Raw genomic sequence first — 16,845 nt, forward strand, 5'->3', positions numbered from 1 at the left:
CCTAGTCTACGTAACAATCGCTTACACAAAGCTACGCCACATAGCACAAAGCGACATTTTGTCGTTTCTGTAAGGTCACAGTATAATAAAGAGTATTATCGTAAGGTCTTCTGGCAGAGTGAGTTACTCGTAGATGTTTGATTTCTGGAGTAGACCCTCAGAACTCCTACGTAATATTTTGCAAATCTATGTTATCCATGGCAATTTAAATTATTTACATACATACATATTTTATAACAACGCCTATATCCCATAAAGGGGTAGGCAGAGCACATGAACTGCCACTCTTGGCAAAAAGGGGTTGAAAAAAATCTAAATTGTGACATTGCAGTGACAGGTTGCCAGCCTCTCGCCTACGCCATAATTTAACCCGTAACCCACAGTCGACTATTACGACACCCACGGGAAGAAAGGGGGTGGTGAAATTCTTAGCCCGTCACCACACGGGGTTTCAAATGTTTTATTACCAATATGTTTTGTTGCAGAAGTTGAGAGGAAGTAGATTAGCATGAGCATGTAATGCGGAGAGATGAAATCAATGTTATAAAACGAGTGGTAAATATGAAGGTGGATGGATACAATGGCAGTGGAAGGCCTAAGAAAAGATTGATGGAATGTGTGAACAATGATATGAGAGTGAATGGTATTAGTATGGAAATGACGGCTGATAGAGAGGAATGGAGGAAGATGATCTTCTGCGCCGACCCCTACTAATAGGAAAAGGGCAAGGGAATGATAATGATGATGTTTTTTTGCAGAATCCATAATGCGGTACAAACGGCGTACGTCTCAGAGCACAAGAAACACTCGTCACTGCGACAAGAAGTATACTATCCGTAAGTACTTCTGATGATTATGTAACTGTAATCAAACAAAAGCGTCTCCGTAAGAGCTGCTGGACACCCCAGGAGTCAAGGCACATTTGTGATCGATGCGGCAGAAAATGCCGATCCTCCATTGGCTTGTACAGCCATCACAACCGATGTAGGCTGTAGACTGCCTACTCAGAATACTTACCTCTTACTTAGTCGCTGCAAGTGCTGCAACTATCACCTGGAAAGATGCTGTGGCCAATGATTATGATGATGAATGAAGTTTTCAAAATTATCTTCATTGACGTCATAACTTTAACCTTTTGAGTCTCACCAACGACGATATAATACCAGGACAGACTAAGCCCATACAAAAAAGCGTCTTTTAGGTTTTAAACTAATAGATGGCGCTGTTTCGCAGCCTGGAAGTGGCCAAAATCATATTTTCCCAAATATTTTGAGTGTTTTTTTTTTAACTAATGATATGCTTATTTATTTTAATATCATATTGTGATATCACAGGTCATTTCGAAAAAAAAATTGTAGGCATCATCAGTGTAGTTATGATAATATTTTAGGTGGCGCTAAAAAATTGAGGTACGACTCTTAGCATGAAGATTGTAAATCCTATATAAATCATCCTTGATCCTGATTTTTCTGGCTCGTTTTACTCATAACATAATGAATAGCATAATCAATCTTGATGATCGTCAGATGTCGCTATCGCTACGTCATGTGAAATATAATATTCTTCTTTAAAAACGTGACGCAGTGGAATAAACAATTCGGGACAACTTTTCTGCATGGTGGGATGAAGAGTGCGGCCGTATCTGGTAGAAAAGCCTAATAAAACTCCAGAGTTTATGGGAAACAGGTTTTCAACGCCTTTTTTTGAAAACACCCAAGTAGGTAATCAGTGGCGACTGGTGAAAATTTCTGCTAGGCAATACTGAGCAAAAAGAAACCTACCATTAGGTACTTTACTACTAATCAATTTTAGGCAAGCCGGTGGGAATCGGCTTGTATGGACCAGCCGCAGGTATACACCCTGTTTTTGTTGAATTCCGTTAACTTTAATGGAAGGTTATTTAGATCAAATACAATTAATTTCTCTAAAATACTAGCGTCTAACTCTTACGGTTACCGAGTTATTAAAAAAATAAAAAAAAATAACTGAACAGGTGTGTTCAGCCTTTACCACGGCCTAATGTTTTTCTTTTCTTATTATTATAAATGGGCTTACTCTTGGCCACAGACTAGCCAAAAGCAAAGACGTGGCCTACGATGGAGTGAGCTGGCCCAGAAGATGCCGTTCACTCTTGATTTGAAGGTTGAAAAAAAAAAAAGTGTAAAAACTACAAGTCTTTTAACTTAAATGTCATATTTGATATACCAACTCTTTACTTTTTTTCACAGGCAACAATGAGATAATTATTACAATTTGTTTTGACATGTGCCGTCAATCACTTGACACTAACATAAATGTTATCCCTAAGGGTCTCTCACACTAATTAATTCATTTATTATGTATGGAAAGGAAGAAAAAAACATTTTTTTCGAATTTAACCAAAAGCGATGTACAGGGTGGTTTCCGATGATGAACCTAACTGTGTGTCGAATTTAGCGGAAAACAAAAAAAACCCGGTGTATTATTTGACGTCGACATTACAAAATTCTTCTGGCTCTGCCATAACTTTTTAATAAAGAATGAATTATTAAACAATGTAAACATAAATAAATAAAGGCACCTTTACATTCACCAGGAAGCAGAGTTGCCATGAAACAGGGCAGTAAATGTTAGAGCGCAGTAAACCGGGTACGGCCAGCAAAGCGTTATGTAAACTACCACTAAATGAAGGCCGCGAGTCACACCGACGCGAATGAGTGATTTATGTAAAAAATATTTGAAATTCTAATTGTCATAATCAAACTAGTCTAAAGCGTGATACAAACTACAAATCTTTTGACTTAAATGTCATATTTGGTAGAAACTCATTGACTTAATTTTTTCCCACAGGCAACAATGAGATAATTACTTATTACAAAACCAAACGCATTTACGAATAAACCATTTTATTACCTTAGGTCCATCGCTGCGACAAATCCTTAGTGTAAGAAATTTAACGAAAGAAACTGCCATCTGGCAGGCAAGCATGGTCGGCGACCATGACCAATGGTCATATCGCATGTCATTCATTTGGCAGAATTCTGGATAACAGAATATTAATGTTGTCGATTTTAATATAGCAGAATTGTATATAGTATACATTACATTTCACCGAATTAGTGATAGCATATTGCTAATATCGTCGATTTTAATTTTGCAGCATTTTATGTCGCATAATACTCATGTTGCTGACTGTAATTTTATTTTGCACCGAATAGACGATCCACCGAATTTATTTTGACATGTTGCCAGAAATGTAGATTAGGTTAGAATCCCTATCCGGACAAAATACTCACACGACACAGAAATCTTATATATCACAGAGTCGGTTTAGGTGCAACGACGCGACGAGCAAAGCGAGGAGGAGTGTGTTAGCTTGACAGTAAGTAAACCAGAAAACCCTTTTTAATATAAAAAATAAGTGACATTATTCTGCGCCTCAACATTATGCCAATGTATTATTCTGCCTAAGACAATAGTGCGACATGATAATGATAAAGGTCAAAGCCAGCGTGTGTGGTGCTAAAATGATACGGTCTCGTGTGATGGGAGCCTTGTCCAGTTAGCCTGGCTGAACAAAGGCTGCCTAAAGTCAACTCCAACCTTTATTGAACCTTTGGCCTCGTATGTAACGTCTGATGACGTACCTTTGCTGTTCATATACGTATAATGAAGATACCGTACTGTATAGTCAATCAATTGGCCCTAGGCCACTATAGAACTATGTCATAGTGACGTTATAAATCAGATTGTAAGAAATCTCTTACTGCTTGTAATTTCGACATGGTTGTAGAGTGGCCTAGGCTTCCAATTGGTTGCCTGTACTTCATGACTTAGGTAGAAATAGGAATAGGTACTTACATCTTGTGAATAGAGGTTATTTGGCGTCGTTTTCTGAGAATATCTCTGTTTGCGTGACTAGCGCAGCGTCGACTTTTTACATAAAACCTGACCAGAAATATGTGACTACGCTACGCGCCATGTTGCGGAATTTCAGAAGAACCATTTTCTTCATACTATATTGAACTGTCACCGTATACGTTACAAAAACTGCGCCCTCTTGACAATAGTCAGAATATATTTCTGGTCTACGTTTTACATTTGATATCGTTCGCGGCGACAGGACCACATACGAATTAAGAGGGCTTTCATGCCAATATCATCATTTAATTTCCATAATTTAGATGTGATGTTGATTTTCAAAGAAATTATCCCTTAACTTAAGGTAATTTCTGAAAAAAATTGAATTCTTCTTAGCCTCGTTTACTCTTTTTCAAAACCTTATAATAAAAATGTATTCTGAGAAGATTGTCGTACAGGATATACTTATTATAAATTTACCAGTTTCAGTATTCAAAATTGTCCAAATTTTACAAATAAGATCGACTAATTCAGCGCCATACGCGGGTTTTTCTAAACATCTATCAGAAAAAAATTCATAAATAATTTAGCGAGTTAGTTTTCAAAAACTCTGCCTGATAAGAATCAGGATAATAAGATGCTCTAATTGAAACCTAAATTAAATATATCTATTAGATAAAGGAATCTGTAGTATTTCACCGACTAAGACTATCAATTTTACATTATTATCACGTTTTTCTTGAAAGTACCTGTGTAAACTGACCTGTACCTGTGTATTTGGGAATGAACGTTTTAAACCCCGACAGTTATATTTTTAGTAGGTATAAAGAAGTGCTAAGATTTTTATTCCATGGCACGCGATGTACTTTAACGTCTTCTAAAACACAGCTATCTACGTTTTTTTTTCTCGACTGTAATCTATACTTTTGCTTCATAAAGCAATGTAATAAGATAAGTGCTTAGCTTTTACGTTATATGTAACGTAAAAGCTAAACCCTTATCTTATTATTTAGGCTTGTTCTTCCCTGTCTAACACAATCGCACTAACAAGTTTACAAACTAAGGGACGTTTGTTCCGCGACGCTGGACTGAGTCCAAACGATACCCCTCCGCCTGGCTGGCGTCTTGCTAACTGCTAATTTAACCTTCTTTAACTCGTTCATACACCCTTATACACAGTGTTATATGTAGAAGCCGAATATTTACTATGACTGTAGTAATAGTGACCCTAGCATAGACAAAAATGTTATAATTGCCTTTATATCTACATCCATGTTATAAGTTCTCTTTAATATTGCTCGCCTTTCGGCTCGATTCATAAAACTACTTTATGCCCTCATTACGCACAAGTCACATAAACAACTATTCTTTCTGGATTTGGACTAGGTACCTACTTCCAGAGTTATTACCAACTCGAGACTTTTTAGGGTAGTTTTACAACTAAAATTAAGAAATGACCTTTTGAAAGGAGATTTTTAAGTTAAATTAATTAAAAAATCATTACAACTAGGGAACAAATCAAATTATTTTATTGAATTTTTTTTTCAGTATAAACTGTAATGCTAGTAGTCATACTACTAGCATTACAGTTTACACTAAGGCACTGTGAAACTACAAAATACAAAACAAAACTCACAAAAAAAAACGAAAGACAAAAAAAATAATAAACAAATTAAACATTAGATTTGGGCGACGACGTAACAGCGTGGCTCCGTTGCGTCGTCTGACTCGGCGTAGGATTCGGCAGGTTGCCCCGGAACCGGCGAAACACCACACCCTTCGGCCAGAAGTCTGTGCACGCGATGGTGTCCTGCAGCGTGCGCGGCACGCGCACAACAAATAAATTCTAAATTATTATTTTATTTTATTTGTTAGGAAAACTTACAGCTAAAGTTACAATAAGGCTTATAACATAAAAACAATGAGCCAATAACAAGTTTCCACGGATAGAAACTGGGCAAAGTACATGCGTGCAAAGTTACAGAAAATTTTGAAATATATTTGAAGATTTAGTACTACATATGTATCAGTATTTAAAGTACCTACAGCAGTAATAAGTTTGAGCAATGATTGAGAACAAACAATAAGAGAATAAGAGAAAAAGGAAAAAAAAAAACAATAACCAATTTATGTGTTATTTGAGAGATTAATTGAAATAGATGTCATACACGTAAGAAAAAACGACAAGGCCCACTGGTGTCTTCACCACTAGACCACCCGCCCGCCAAAAATCATCGTTTTTTCATCTTATTTTTTTTTTTTGGCTCAGAAATGAGTGATTTTCTTCGTGTTACATTGTGTATACTCTTTCCTTTCATTCTCCCTATGTGGTTTTATATTGCTGCTGCAATTCAGTTTCATTTTTATTTTATTGAGTTGCTTTAGCCTTTCATTCTTTTATGAATAAAATATATTCTGCAAAACTAGTTTTTTACATAAGTATTCGTGTTACGTGCTATCATTATATATCAAAATGTAATGTATGGTTTAAAGCAATAAATATTTTTATTTTTATTTTTTTATTGTTAAGGCAATGACCTTTTAGTGCCGCTATTCCGATATGCTGTATCAAATTTGAATTTTGCTGTGCTTGTTGGTCAGACTGGTAGTCAAATTACCTGACAAAAGCTCCCGTGGTAGTTAATACAGTTTATTTTATAGTGGACTCTTCATATTACTTACATAACTCCGTATATACTACTGTAATATATATATTGATTTATTGAACAAAAGAAATCATTAAAAAATACATAAGTTTAGATCCACAGCGCAGGCTTCGTCATATAACAGAGTGTCCACCCACCTAAGGTTTCGTCAAAAGTACTACTGTAATTACTGTGTTTTTTGTTATTTATTGTACAATAAATAGTTTACTACTACTACTACTGTACTATATATAATTTGACTATATTTTATAGACACATTTACACACAATACACATTACATTTATAGAAGCGCTGATGGCCTAGCGGTAAGAGCGTGCGACTTTCGATCCGGAGGTCGCGGGTTCGAGCCCGGCTCGTACCAATGAGTTTTTCTGAACTTATATACGAAATGTCATTTGATATTTGCCAGTCGCTTTTCGGTGAAGGAAAACATCGTGAGGAAACCGGACTAATTCCAATAAGGCCTAGTTACCCTTCGGGTTGGAAGGTCAGATGGCAGTCGCTTTCGTAAAAACTAGTGCCTACGCCAAATCTTGGGATTAGTTGTCAAAGCGGACCCCAGGCTCCCATGAGCCGTGGCAAATGCCGGGATAACGCAAGGAGGATGATGACACATTACATTTATAATTAGACATCTTATTATGAAACACACGAATTTTCAAAAAAAAATGCGCAGTACACCTCCTGAACAGTGTGATGTAACTCATGAATCCGTAAAATGGGCTAACAATAGAAAAATGTAGCTCTACGTTAATGTGACTCCCGTGTGAGTTTTCAAATATTTGGATGACAGCCAAAAAGCGGCCTGCGTTGAGTGCGTTGCGCCACGGAAAAACAATGGAAGCTTCGATCCTTTTTTTTATGACGGCTGAATGTAATTTTTTTTAATATAACCTAACCACAAAATTAAAATTTTGAAAAAACCCCCGACCGCGACATAGTGGACCGATTTTCATGAAACATAGCTAATAACACTCCCGACTAACTCAGCTTTCAGACAAAAAAAAACTAAATCTAAATGGGTTCATCCGTTCGGGAGCTACGATGCCACAGACAGACACACACACAGACAGACAAACAGACAGACAGACAGACAGACAGACAGACAGACGGACAGACAGACAGACAGACACGTCAAACTTATAACACCCCTTCGTTTTTGCGTCGGGGGTTAAAAACAGAAATGGAGTTGTAGAACCAAATTAAAAAGTGACAAAACTGGGGTTGTCTATTTTTCCTGTCGGGATGTAGGTATTTATTTATTTAAACTTTATTACACAACCAAAGAAACATGTACAAATGGCGGACTTAATGCCAAAAGGCATTCTCTACCATTCAACCATTGGTTAGGTATGTTACGTAAAGATCAGGCAGGCAAGCACGGTCGCGTAATAAACGATGTAACGTCAGGCCGTCTTTTTCGCACTCTTTGTAAGTGCGATAGGGACACACTGATGCGATAAAGTTTATCCAACTATTGTGCTACGCCCGCAGGACAGTGGAGCGTCATATATCGGCCGTATCCATCGCTTTCACAAAGAAAACTCTTTATTGACTACTATACAAATGACACGATCTGCTATTTCATTGTTGAAACGTTTGATGTTTGATACAAGTGCGAAAAAAAGGAAGTTCGAAACGAGTGGCGATAAATTAAAACACGACCGAAGGGAATGTTTTAAATCGACACGAGTTACGAATTTCCTTTTCGCACGTGTATCGTACGACGTTTTTCAGTACAGATGAGCCTCCGAAGTTTCGACCTGGCATATAATGAACCACTTCTCGCACTAGTCCGTAAAAAAAACACCATCTGTACTGAAAAAATACTTTATTATCGACGACAACGACGATTAAGGACGCCTTCAACAGTGCGGTGTTAAAAAGTGATGTTTTTGTTATAACGTAGTTAAGATAACGCCACTCGCTAAAACAGACCAATGAAGCTGTCGATTCTTTATTGTTTTGTTTTGGTTTTGGTCATGGTGTAAGAAGCTCTTCCAAAATCAGCTTCTTTTTAAGAACCGAGAACTCTCAAAACGAGTTGCTAATATGGAATTACTCTGAAATACTGAGGAGTGACGTCACAGTCAATTAATTTACTTTATATATTTCACTTTAACTTATTAAATAAATAGAAATTATGTTTAAACATAACTACTGTCCACGTTTTTCTTCTAATTATGTGGTGATTTATTTCGTGCACTGCATAAAATATTTTATTTTAAGTATAGGAAACTAGCCTATTGTTTATTTCATAAAAGCAAACTTCTGAAAAAAAAACATATCCTTAAAGAATAGTAAATTACGATACAAGTGCGTAAAAAAGGAAGTTCGAAACGAGTGGCGATAAATTAAAACACGACCGAAGGGAGTGTTTTAAATCGACACGAGTTACGAATTTCCTTTTCGCACGTGTATCGTACGACGTTTTTCAGTACAGATGAGCCTCCGAAGTTTCGACCTGGCATATAATGAACCACTTCTCGCACTAGTGCGTAAAAAAAACACCATCTGTACTGAAAATAGTATTTATTTTATGCAACTCTCTATAAGATATTGTTAGGCTAGTTTGTACTTTTAGGGTGCCCCACTTACAATTTAATTCTGACGTGTCTTTTTTGAAACATTCTGTATAATTATATGCATAACATTTAAAATTAGTTCATTGCGTTTGCGTACTTACTCGTATTAAAAGACGATACGGTAGAGGTCAATTCTCCAAAGTCCAAACAAACGCTCTCGACTATTTCCTCCCTGGTTTTTGAATATAGATCAATGATTTTTTCAACACAGATTGTTATTATTTTTATCTGTGTCGGACCGTTTTGATTTTGTTGATATTCTGCTTTTTAAAGATTCTAGAGCCAATCAAAAATTTCCAAAAACGGCCTTTTTCATTGTGGCGCAAAAAAAGGTGTGATACTCAAGATTGGTAACAATTAACCAAAAAAGCTAAACGATACGACATCGATTATTTCATTGTTATTCAGATTCTCAAATTTCGTTCCGATTGATTAAGTTTTGAAGGAGGAAAGAGTCGAGAGCGGAACCTCGATTTTAAAGATTTTTTTTTGAAATCTTTTGACTGAGTTGTTCTTAATGGACAATTTTTTTTCGATAGATCTAGTTAATAACACTTGTATATTTAACTAAAATTCCCAAGTTCAAAGGGGGGCTCCTTTCCATTTTAGCATTTTCTCTGCCGTAAACCTATAGTTACAGTTACCTTTGTTTTTTATCATGCAGTAAACGTCTGCGAGGAATATTACATATTTTTCAGTACAGATGGTGTTTTTTTACGCACTAGTGCGAGAAGAGGTTCATTATATGCCAGGTCGAAACTTTGGAGTGCTAACTGTACCTACTGAAAAACGTCGTACGATACAAGTGCGAAAAGGAAATTCGTAACTCGTGTCGATTTAAAACACTCCCTTCGGACGTATTTTAATTTATCGCCACTAGTTTCGAACTTCCTTTTTTACGCACTTGTATCGTAATAATGTACTATTTAAATTGAAGAAAAATGTAAAAATTCACACCTCTGGCAAGGCCAGAGGTCGCAATGTTTTCCATTTTTCTTTCAACTTAAAAATACTGTATGTAATACTTACAGCCGTTGAAAAATGTACTTTCGTTTAAGTATATTTCAAGAACTCAGTTAAAAGTTAAGTCGTTAAAAGTTTTCGCTCGCTGAAATGCGATAGGTACTTCAGAATCAAGATAACAAGATTTTGGTGAAAAATATTGAAGAAGTTACTGTTAATTTTTCAACGACCTTTTAGACTCTCGATTATTTTCCGTACGTGAAGTCTTGCTGTTTTTAACTAGTTTATCAATTAAATATACATATATGCCTTACTTTTTAGTTTTTATATGCGATTGGGACATTGAATTTAAGATATCACCCTTGAGAATAAGTTGAATTGATGATATTTGATTCAGTAACAGCAGTGAGCGAAACTATTTATTTATTTATTTATTTAAACTTTATTGCACAAATTATCAATAAAAAGTACAAATGGCGGACTTAACGCCTTAAGGCATTCTCTACCAGTCAACCATTGGGCAAAGCAGAGATAGTTAGTTTGGTGCACAAGATTATAAAGCCAGTATGAGATGATAACGATTAAATACAAGTCGATACCTACTATTATAAAATAAACATACACAAATACAATAAGTAAACTTACATATATATTAGAATAATACATATATATGAATAAAATACACATATACATAAATAAATAAATAAATGTACCTAGTGCGAGACATCAAGTAGACTTTAATCTCGAATGTTTGCAAATAAGTGCTTACGCAACTTGCTTTTAAAAGAGAGTTTACTCTGAGCTTGCCTGATAGGCAAAGGGAGGGCATTCCATAGACGAATTGCCTGACAGCTAAACAAGCAAAGTTGCATGACGTGCAAAGTTTTACTCCCATAGTTCCGATCTCTGTACAGTAAGTGACGAAAACGTGGAAGAAAACGAGCGGTCAGGTTGCCTGATGGGTAAGCAATCACTACGGCCCATGGACACCCGACACACCAGAATGGTCAGAGGTGCGTTGTCGCCCTTTACGATGGGAGTAAATAGGTACGCTATTTTCTTGGAGGTTCTTATTGGTTCGGATAGCAGGCGACAGTTACGCCGTGTCTTGCGTAGGCGACGGTCGCGCGATCGTCGCCGTCGCGTCTCATACTTCCATATCGATAAGGTTTGATTTCGTATGGGTCGCATCGCCGTCGCGCGACCATCGCGCGACCACGTAAGCCACGGCGTTAGTGCAAGTCACATAATTATGTAGGTAATAGGTAGATATTAAGAATAAACTTAAGTTTAAGACCTGAGGCCTGAGTGGATGCTCGGAGCAGAGCGTTTGGCGGGGCGTGCAGCGGCGGGCCGTTGAGCGTACGTCTGCCTATCCAGCGTCAATTCAAGACACTTGTAAGTAAGTAAGTAAGTAAGTAAGTAAGTAAGTAAGTAAACACTTTATTGTACAGGAAAATAATACAGCACATAATATTTAAAATAAAAAGTTTCAGTACAAAGGCGAACTTATCTCTGTATGAGCTTCAATTTTTTGACACGCACGCCGCATGCCCCACCCCGCTGCACGCGCAATATCAGCGTGCACTCAGGCCTTCGGTTCAGAGTGGGAACAACTTATTAAGAAGGTATTTCCCCCCTTTTACACTTTACTTACAAGAGATTATCTAATAACCTAACCACAAAATTAAAATTTTGAAAAAAAAACACCGGCATAGTGGACCGATTTTCTTGAAACATGGGTAAGAATACTACTAACTCAGCTTTTAAAGAAAAAAAACTAAATCTAAATCGGTTCATCCGTTCGGGAGCTACGACGCCACAGACAGACACACACACAGACAGACAGACAGACACACAAGACAAATACGTCAACCTTATAACACCCCGTCGTTTTTGCTTCGGGGGTTAAAAGAAGTTAACAGGCATTTGATAAAGAAACTACCTAAAAGTTTTAATTAATGTAGCAAAGTTTTAGACTCGTCAAGAGCTTCCATTTGACGATTTTATTATAACAAAACTGACTTCAACTTTGTCTTTAACTGATCAAATTAGAAACTTTGTAATTTTAAACATGCTTCAACTGAAGTTCACGAATTCCTTAAGTAGGTATTTGCGTTATGACACTTCTAAGCTTTGTTTTACGACAGTGACAAAGAAGATAGGCAAAGTTTCAAATTTCTGAATTTGTACTTATACAGTTTGAAATAAAAAGTACCAGCCGTATTGCATAGTGATTTTTGAGGATACTAAACAACTTTTTCAGTACAGATGGGGCTTCAAAAATATTGGCCGTTCATTACATGCCGACTGATGTATAATGCCGCTCATTTCTATGGACCAGACACTTTTTTTTACGAATTTACTGAACTTACACGATATAAAAAAAGTTTCTCTTTTGACTTACAGCTCGTTAACGTTCTTTATTTAAAATTCCACCACAACAATGGCGTCGACATAGCTTAGAATATTGAACTTCAAATGAAGGAAGAGCCAAGCAATTGACAGGTCATAATAACTTGGACGGTCACGATTTCCTGGCTGAATGGAGAATCATTAAAGAAAGTGCCAAATTGCTTACAATGAGGTTGTATTGTTTAATATTCTGAATAAATGGTTGATTAAGAGAAAATTGACCATGTTTTATCACTGAGGATCAGAAAAAACGGATTTTATAAACATCCATAGTAGGTTTACTTAATAATAAATGGGAAAGTATGTATTTTTGTTTCTTAGTTCGTCTTTCACAGCAAAACGGAGCGACGAATTGACGTGATTTTTTAATTGGAGATAGTTGAAGGGATGGAGTATGGCATAGGCTACTTTTTGCCTCTTTCTAACCCCCCTAGAATGAGGGGTGGAAGTTTGTATAAGACATTCCGAAATTTTTATTTATAATATGTCATGCTTAGAAATGGTCGGTACTTATAAGATTCCGCGTTAGTTAGTGCGTTTATTGATGTTTATTTTAATTTCTAAATTGTATAGGTCCTTAGTTATTTTGTCACCCATTGTATGAGCCATGTTGCTTGATTCAAATAAATAAATGAAATGAAATGAAATTATTTAAAAATAAAAAATAACTTTAGACGTCCCAAAAAAGTTATAATTAAAAAAATAACCATTTCAAATTACTAGAAAATTTCTAAATCTTTATTTCACATGAAAGAACACCTTTGTTTTACGAAAATGAAAAAATCATGTTCCTTACCTAGAAAAGTAAAAGTAGAAATATAAAGAGTATAAGTTTGTCGAATAAAATTTAATTTAGAAGTTTCCTTTGTATCACGTTAGGCTCGCTTCCCCTTTTACGCGCATCATCGGGTTAGGAAACTTTGCACATTCCATTTTGGGAACAAATGGGAATCCGAAATGTTTTAATAATGTTTGGGGGCAGGGGAGACCGGGGCTAGTTGACTATAGGGGTAGGTAGACTATTAAAAAATTGAGCCAAAAATCAAACTTGAGCCAACCAGTGATACGATATGAGGTACGAGAGGCTCACCGGTGACTGAGCGGAGGGAGGTGACGGACTTGCGTACCTCACTGGTTGGCTCAAGTTTGATTTTAGGCTCAATTTTTAGGGTTCCGTAGTCAACTAGGAACCCTTATAGTTTCGCCATGTCTGTCTGTCCGTCCGTCCGTCCGTCCGTCCGTCCGTCCGCGGATAATCTCAGTAACCGTTAGCACTAGAAAGCTGAAATTTGGTACCAATATGTATATTAATCACGCCAACAAAGTGCAAAAATAAAAAGTGGAAAAAAATGTTTCGTTAGGGCACCCCCCCTACATGTAAAGTGGGGGCTGATATTTTTTTTCATTCCAACCCCAACGTGTGATATATCGTTGGATAGGTATTAAGAAATGAATAAGGGTTTACTAATATCGTTTTTTGATAATATTAACAGTTTCGGAAATAATCGCTCCTAAAGGAAAAAAAAGTGCGTCCCCCCCCCTCTAACTTTTGAACCATATGTTTAAAAAATATGAAAAAAATCACAAAAGTAGAACTTTATAAATACTTTCTAGGAAAATTATTTTGAACTCGATAGGTTCAGTAGTTTTTGAGAAAAATACGGAAAACTACGGAACCCTACACTGAGCGTGGCCCGACACGCTCTTGGCCGGTTTTTTAATAGTTAGTCAACCTACCCCTATAGTAAACTGGCCCCGGTTTCCCCTATTTATAGGTAGGTAAGGTACAAACACATTTTATGTAACAAACTACTTTCGCTTCAGTTTCAACAAAGATCCTCATATAAGCTCGTTGGCTTCGAGTTCCTGGGGGGTTACCATGACGTGCTAAAGCCGTTTAGTTTAGGTTGAGAGAGAGGGACGGAGCTATGTAACTGCTATAGCTCCCTTCCTTGTCCCTTTCTCTCAACCTAAACTGAACGTCTTTAGTACGTCATGGTAACTCCCCAGATCTGACCTTTTTGCACTAATTCCTCAAAATAGCAGGGGCGGCTCACTCCGCGATTCTATCGCCGCGCTACAAGTACATGCTGGCGGCCGCGAGTTCGCGGCCTATTCAGGGGTGGCGCGCGTTCTCACGGAACGCACGTTCGCACTATCTATTGTTACTTTAGGTCGCGAGGTTTTTTTAAGAGATATCCGCGTGTGGAATGGGTAATAATACTTAGATAAATAGACATATTGAATAAAATAAATGCCATAGGACATTCTTACACAGATCTACTACTGATTAAGTCTCACAGAAAAGTTCAATAAGGCTTGTGATGTTGGAACTTGAACAAAAATATATAAATACAGTATATATACCTAGAAAGTAACCAAGACTTGAATATAATAGTAGGTATAACATTTTATGTGAGTATTAATTCGTTTGAATCCATAGGTAACCCTATCGCCGGACGCCGCGCACGTGCGGCTCGTTTCTTTGTGAGAATTTTGTAGGCATTTAAAAAGGCGGCATTTCGTGAACATCAAAGCAGTGGGCCTTCTGTACTTGTACTATTATATATTCTGTGAAAATAGCGAAAAGATAACCTAACCACAAAATTAAAATTTTGAGAAAAACCCATACACAGTGGACCGATTTTCATGAAACATAGCTAACCCAGCTTTCAAACAAAAAAAACTAAATCTTAATCGGTTAATCCGTTCCGGAGCTACAATGCCACAGACAGATACACACAGACAGACAGAGACGTCAAACTTATAACACCTACAGGCGAACCGTATACTTGTTTGCCATCGACGTGGTATAAATAACCAGGGATGTAACGGAAGTGTTTTTAACGGAACCGAAAGCGGAAGCAGAAGTTTTGAATTTAGTTTAACGGAAGCAGAAGCGGAACCGGAACCAGAAGCGGAACTTATGGATGTTAAAAACGAAAAGAAAAAATACCACATAGGTATAACATAAATCAAAACTAATTAAATTACCTAGAACTTTTAGGTGTTTACTGTTTACTAACTAAGAATTTAAGAACTGGCTTGGCCTTCCGCCTTAGCGTTTAGTATCGCAGCACGTGGCAAACAGAGAAATGAGCGAATGACAGGTATAGACCTGTTGGTCTTTGAGTCTTTGATGTACGCCGCTCATAACTTATAACTTCCGTTTGAAAAATAACAGAACCGGAACAGAAGCGGATGTGCAAAACAAAACGGAAGTTCTGCAGAAACGGAAGCAGAAGCAGAGCTCCGTTACATCCCTGTAAATAACCTAACCAAAAAATTAAAATTAAAAAAAACCCCGACCGCGTCATAGTAGACCGATTTTCATGAAACATGGCTAAGAACACTCCCGACTAACTCAGCTTTCAAACAAAAAAAATTTAAATCGGTTCATCCCTTCGGGAGCTACGATGCCATAGACAGACACACAGACGAACAGACAGCTAGACAGACAGACACGTCAAATTTATAACACACTGTCGTTTTTGCGTCGGGGGTTAAAAATAAATCTCACAAAATTTCAAGTTCACGCATACCTACTACATAAATAGAGGTCCCAGACCCACAGACGACTGTTAAAATAACACTGTAGAAACTCTAGGTCCATGGGGCCCCAGCGCGAACAAGTTGTTCACAGAAATCGCGAAGCGTCTGGTTGAGGTAACTGGTGACCGAAGAGCTGGCGACTTCCTCGCACAACGTATCAGCATTGCGATACAGCGAGGAAATGTCGCCAGTATCCTTGGTACAATGCCTCAAGGGCCTATTTTAGACATTAGCTAGCTTTTAAGTTTAGTCTTAGTTTCTTATATAATTATGTAAATATGTTCATGTAAATAAAGAAATAACACAATGTATTGAAATTCACATACGTCTCGTAACGAGTAAGTCAGCCCTTAAGACGATACAGGAGGGGTCAATTCTTTATACAAACGCTCTCGACTATTTCCTCCCTGGTTTTTGAAGATAGAGCAATGATTTTTTCAACATAGATTAATATTATTTTTATCTGTGTCGGACCGTTTTGATATTTCTGTTATTTTTAACCCCCGACGCAAAACGACGGGGTGTTATAAGTTTGACGTGTCTGTCTGTCTGTCTGTCTGTCTGTCTGTGTGTGTGTGTCTGTCTGTGGCACCGTACCTCCCGAACGGGTGAACCGATTTCGATTTAGTTTTTTTTGTTTGAAAGCCGAGTTAGTCGGGAGTGTTCTTAGCCATGTTTCATGAAAATCGGTCCACTATGTCGTGGTCGGGGGTTTTTTCAAAATTTTAATTTTGTGGTTAGGTTATTATTTTTAAAGACGCAAGAGCCAATCAAAATTTCCAAAAACGGCCTTTTTCATTACGGCGCAAAAAAAGGTGTGATAC

At 37.2% G+C, this 16,845-nt stretch overlaps 1 protein-coding gene across 1 annotated transcript in view; it reads left to right on the forward strand.

Annotated features, from left to right (window-relative positions):
• Nucleotides 1-762: 762 nt before the first annotated feature.
• The window catches only part of LOC125236406 (ras-like protein family member 10B), a 71,246-nt gene continuing 55,163 nt past the window's right edge, over nt 763-16,845 (forward strand). Inside the window, exon 1 of the mRNA XM_048143197.1 lies at nt 763-836. Coding sequence (XP_047999154.1) covers nt 767-836 — 70 coding nt within the window. The 5' untranslated portion in view covers nt 763-766. The remainder of the gene's footprint in view (nt 837-16,845) is intronic.

Source organism: Leguminivora glycinivorella, chromosome 19, assembly GCF_023078275.1.
Source record: "Leguminivora glycinivorella isolate SPB_JAAS2020 chromosome 19, LegGlyc_1.1, whole genome shotgun sequence".
Taxonomy (NCBI): domain Eukaryota; kingdom Metazoa; phylum Arthropoda; class Insecta; order Lepidoptera; family Tortricidae; genus Leguminivora; species Leguminivora glycinivorella.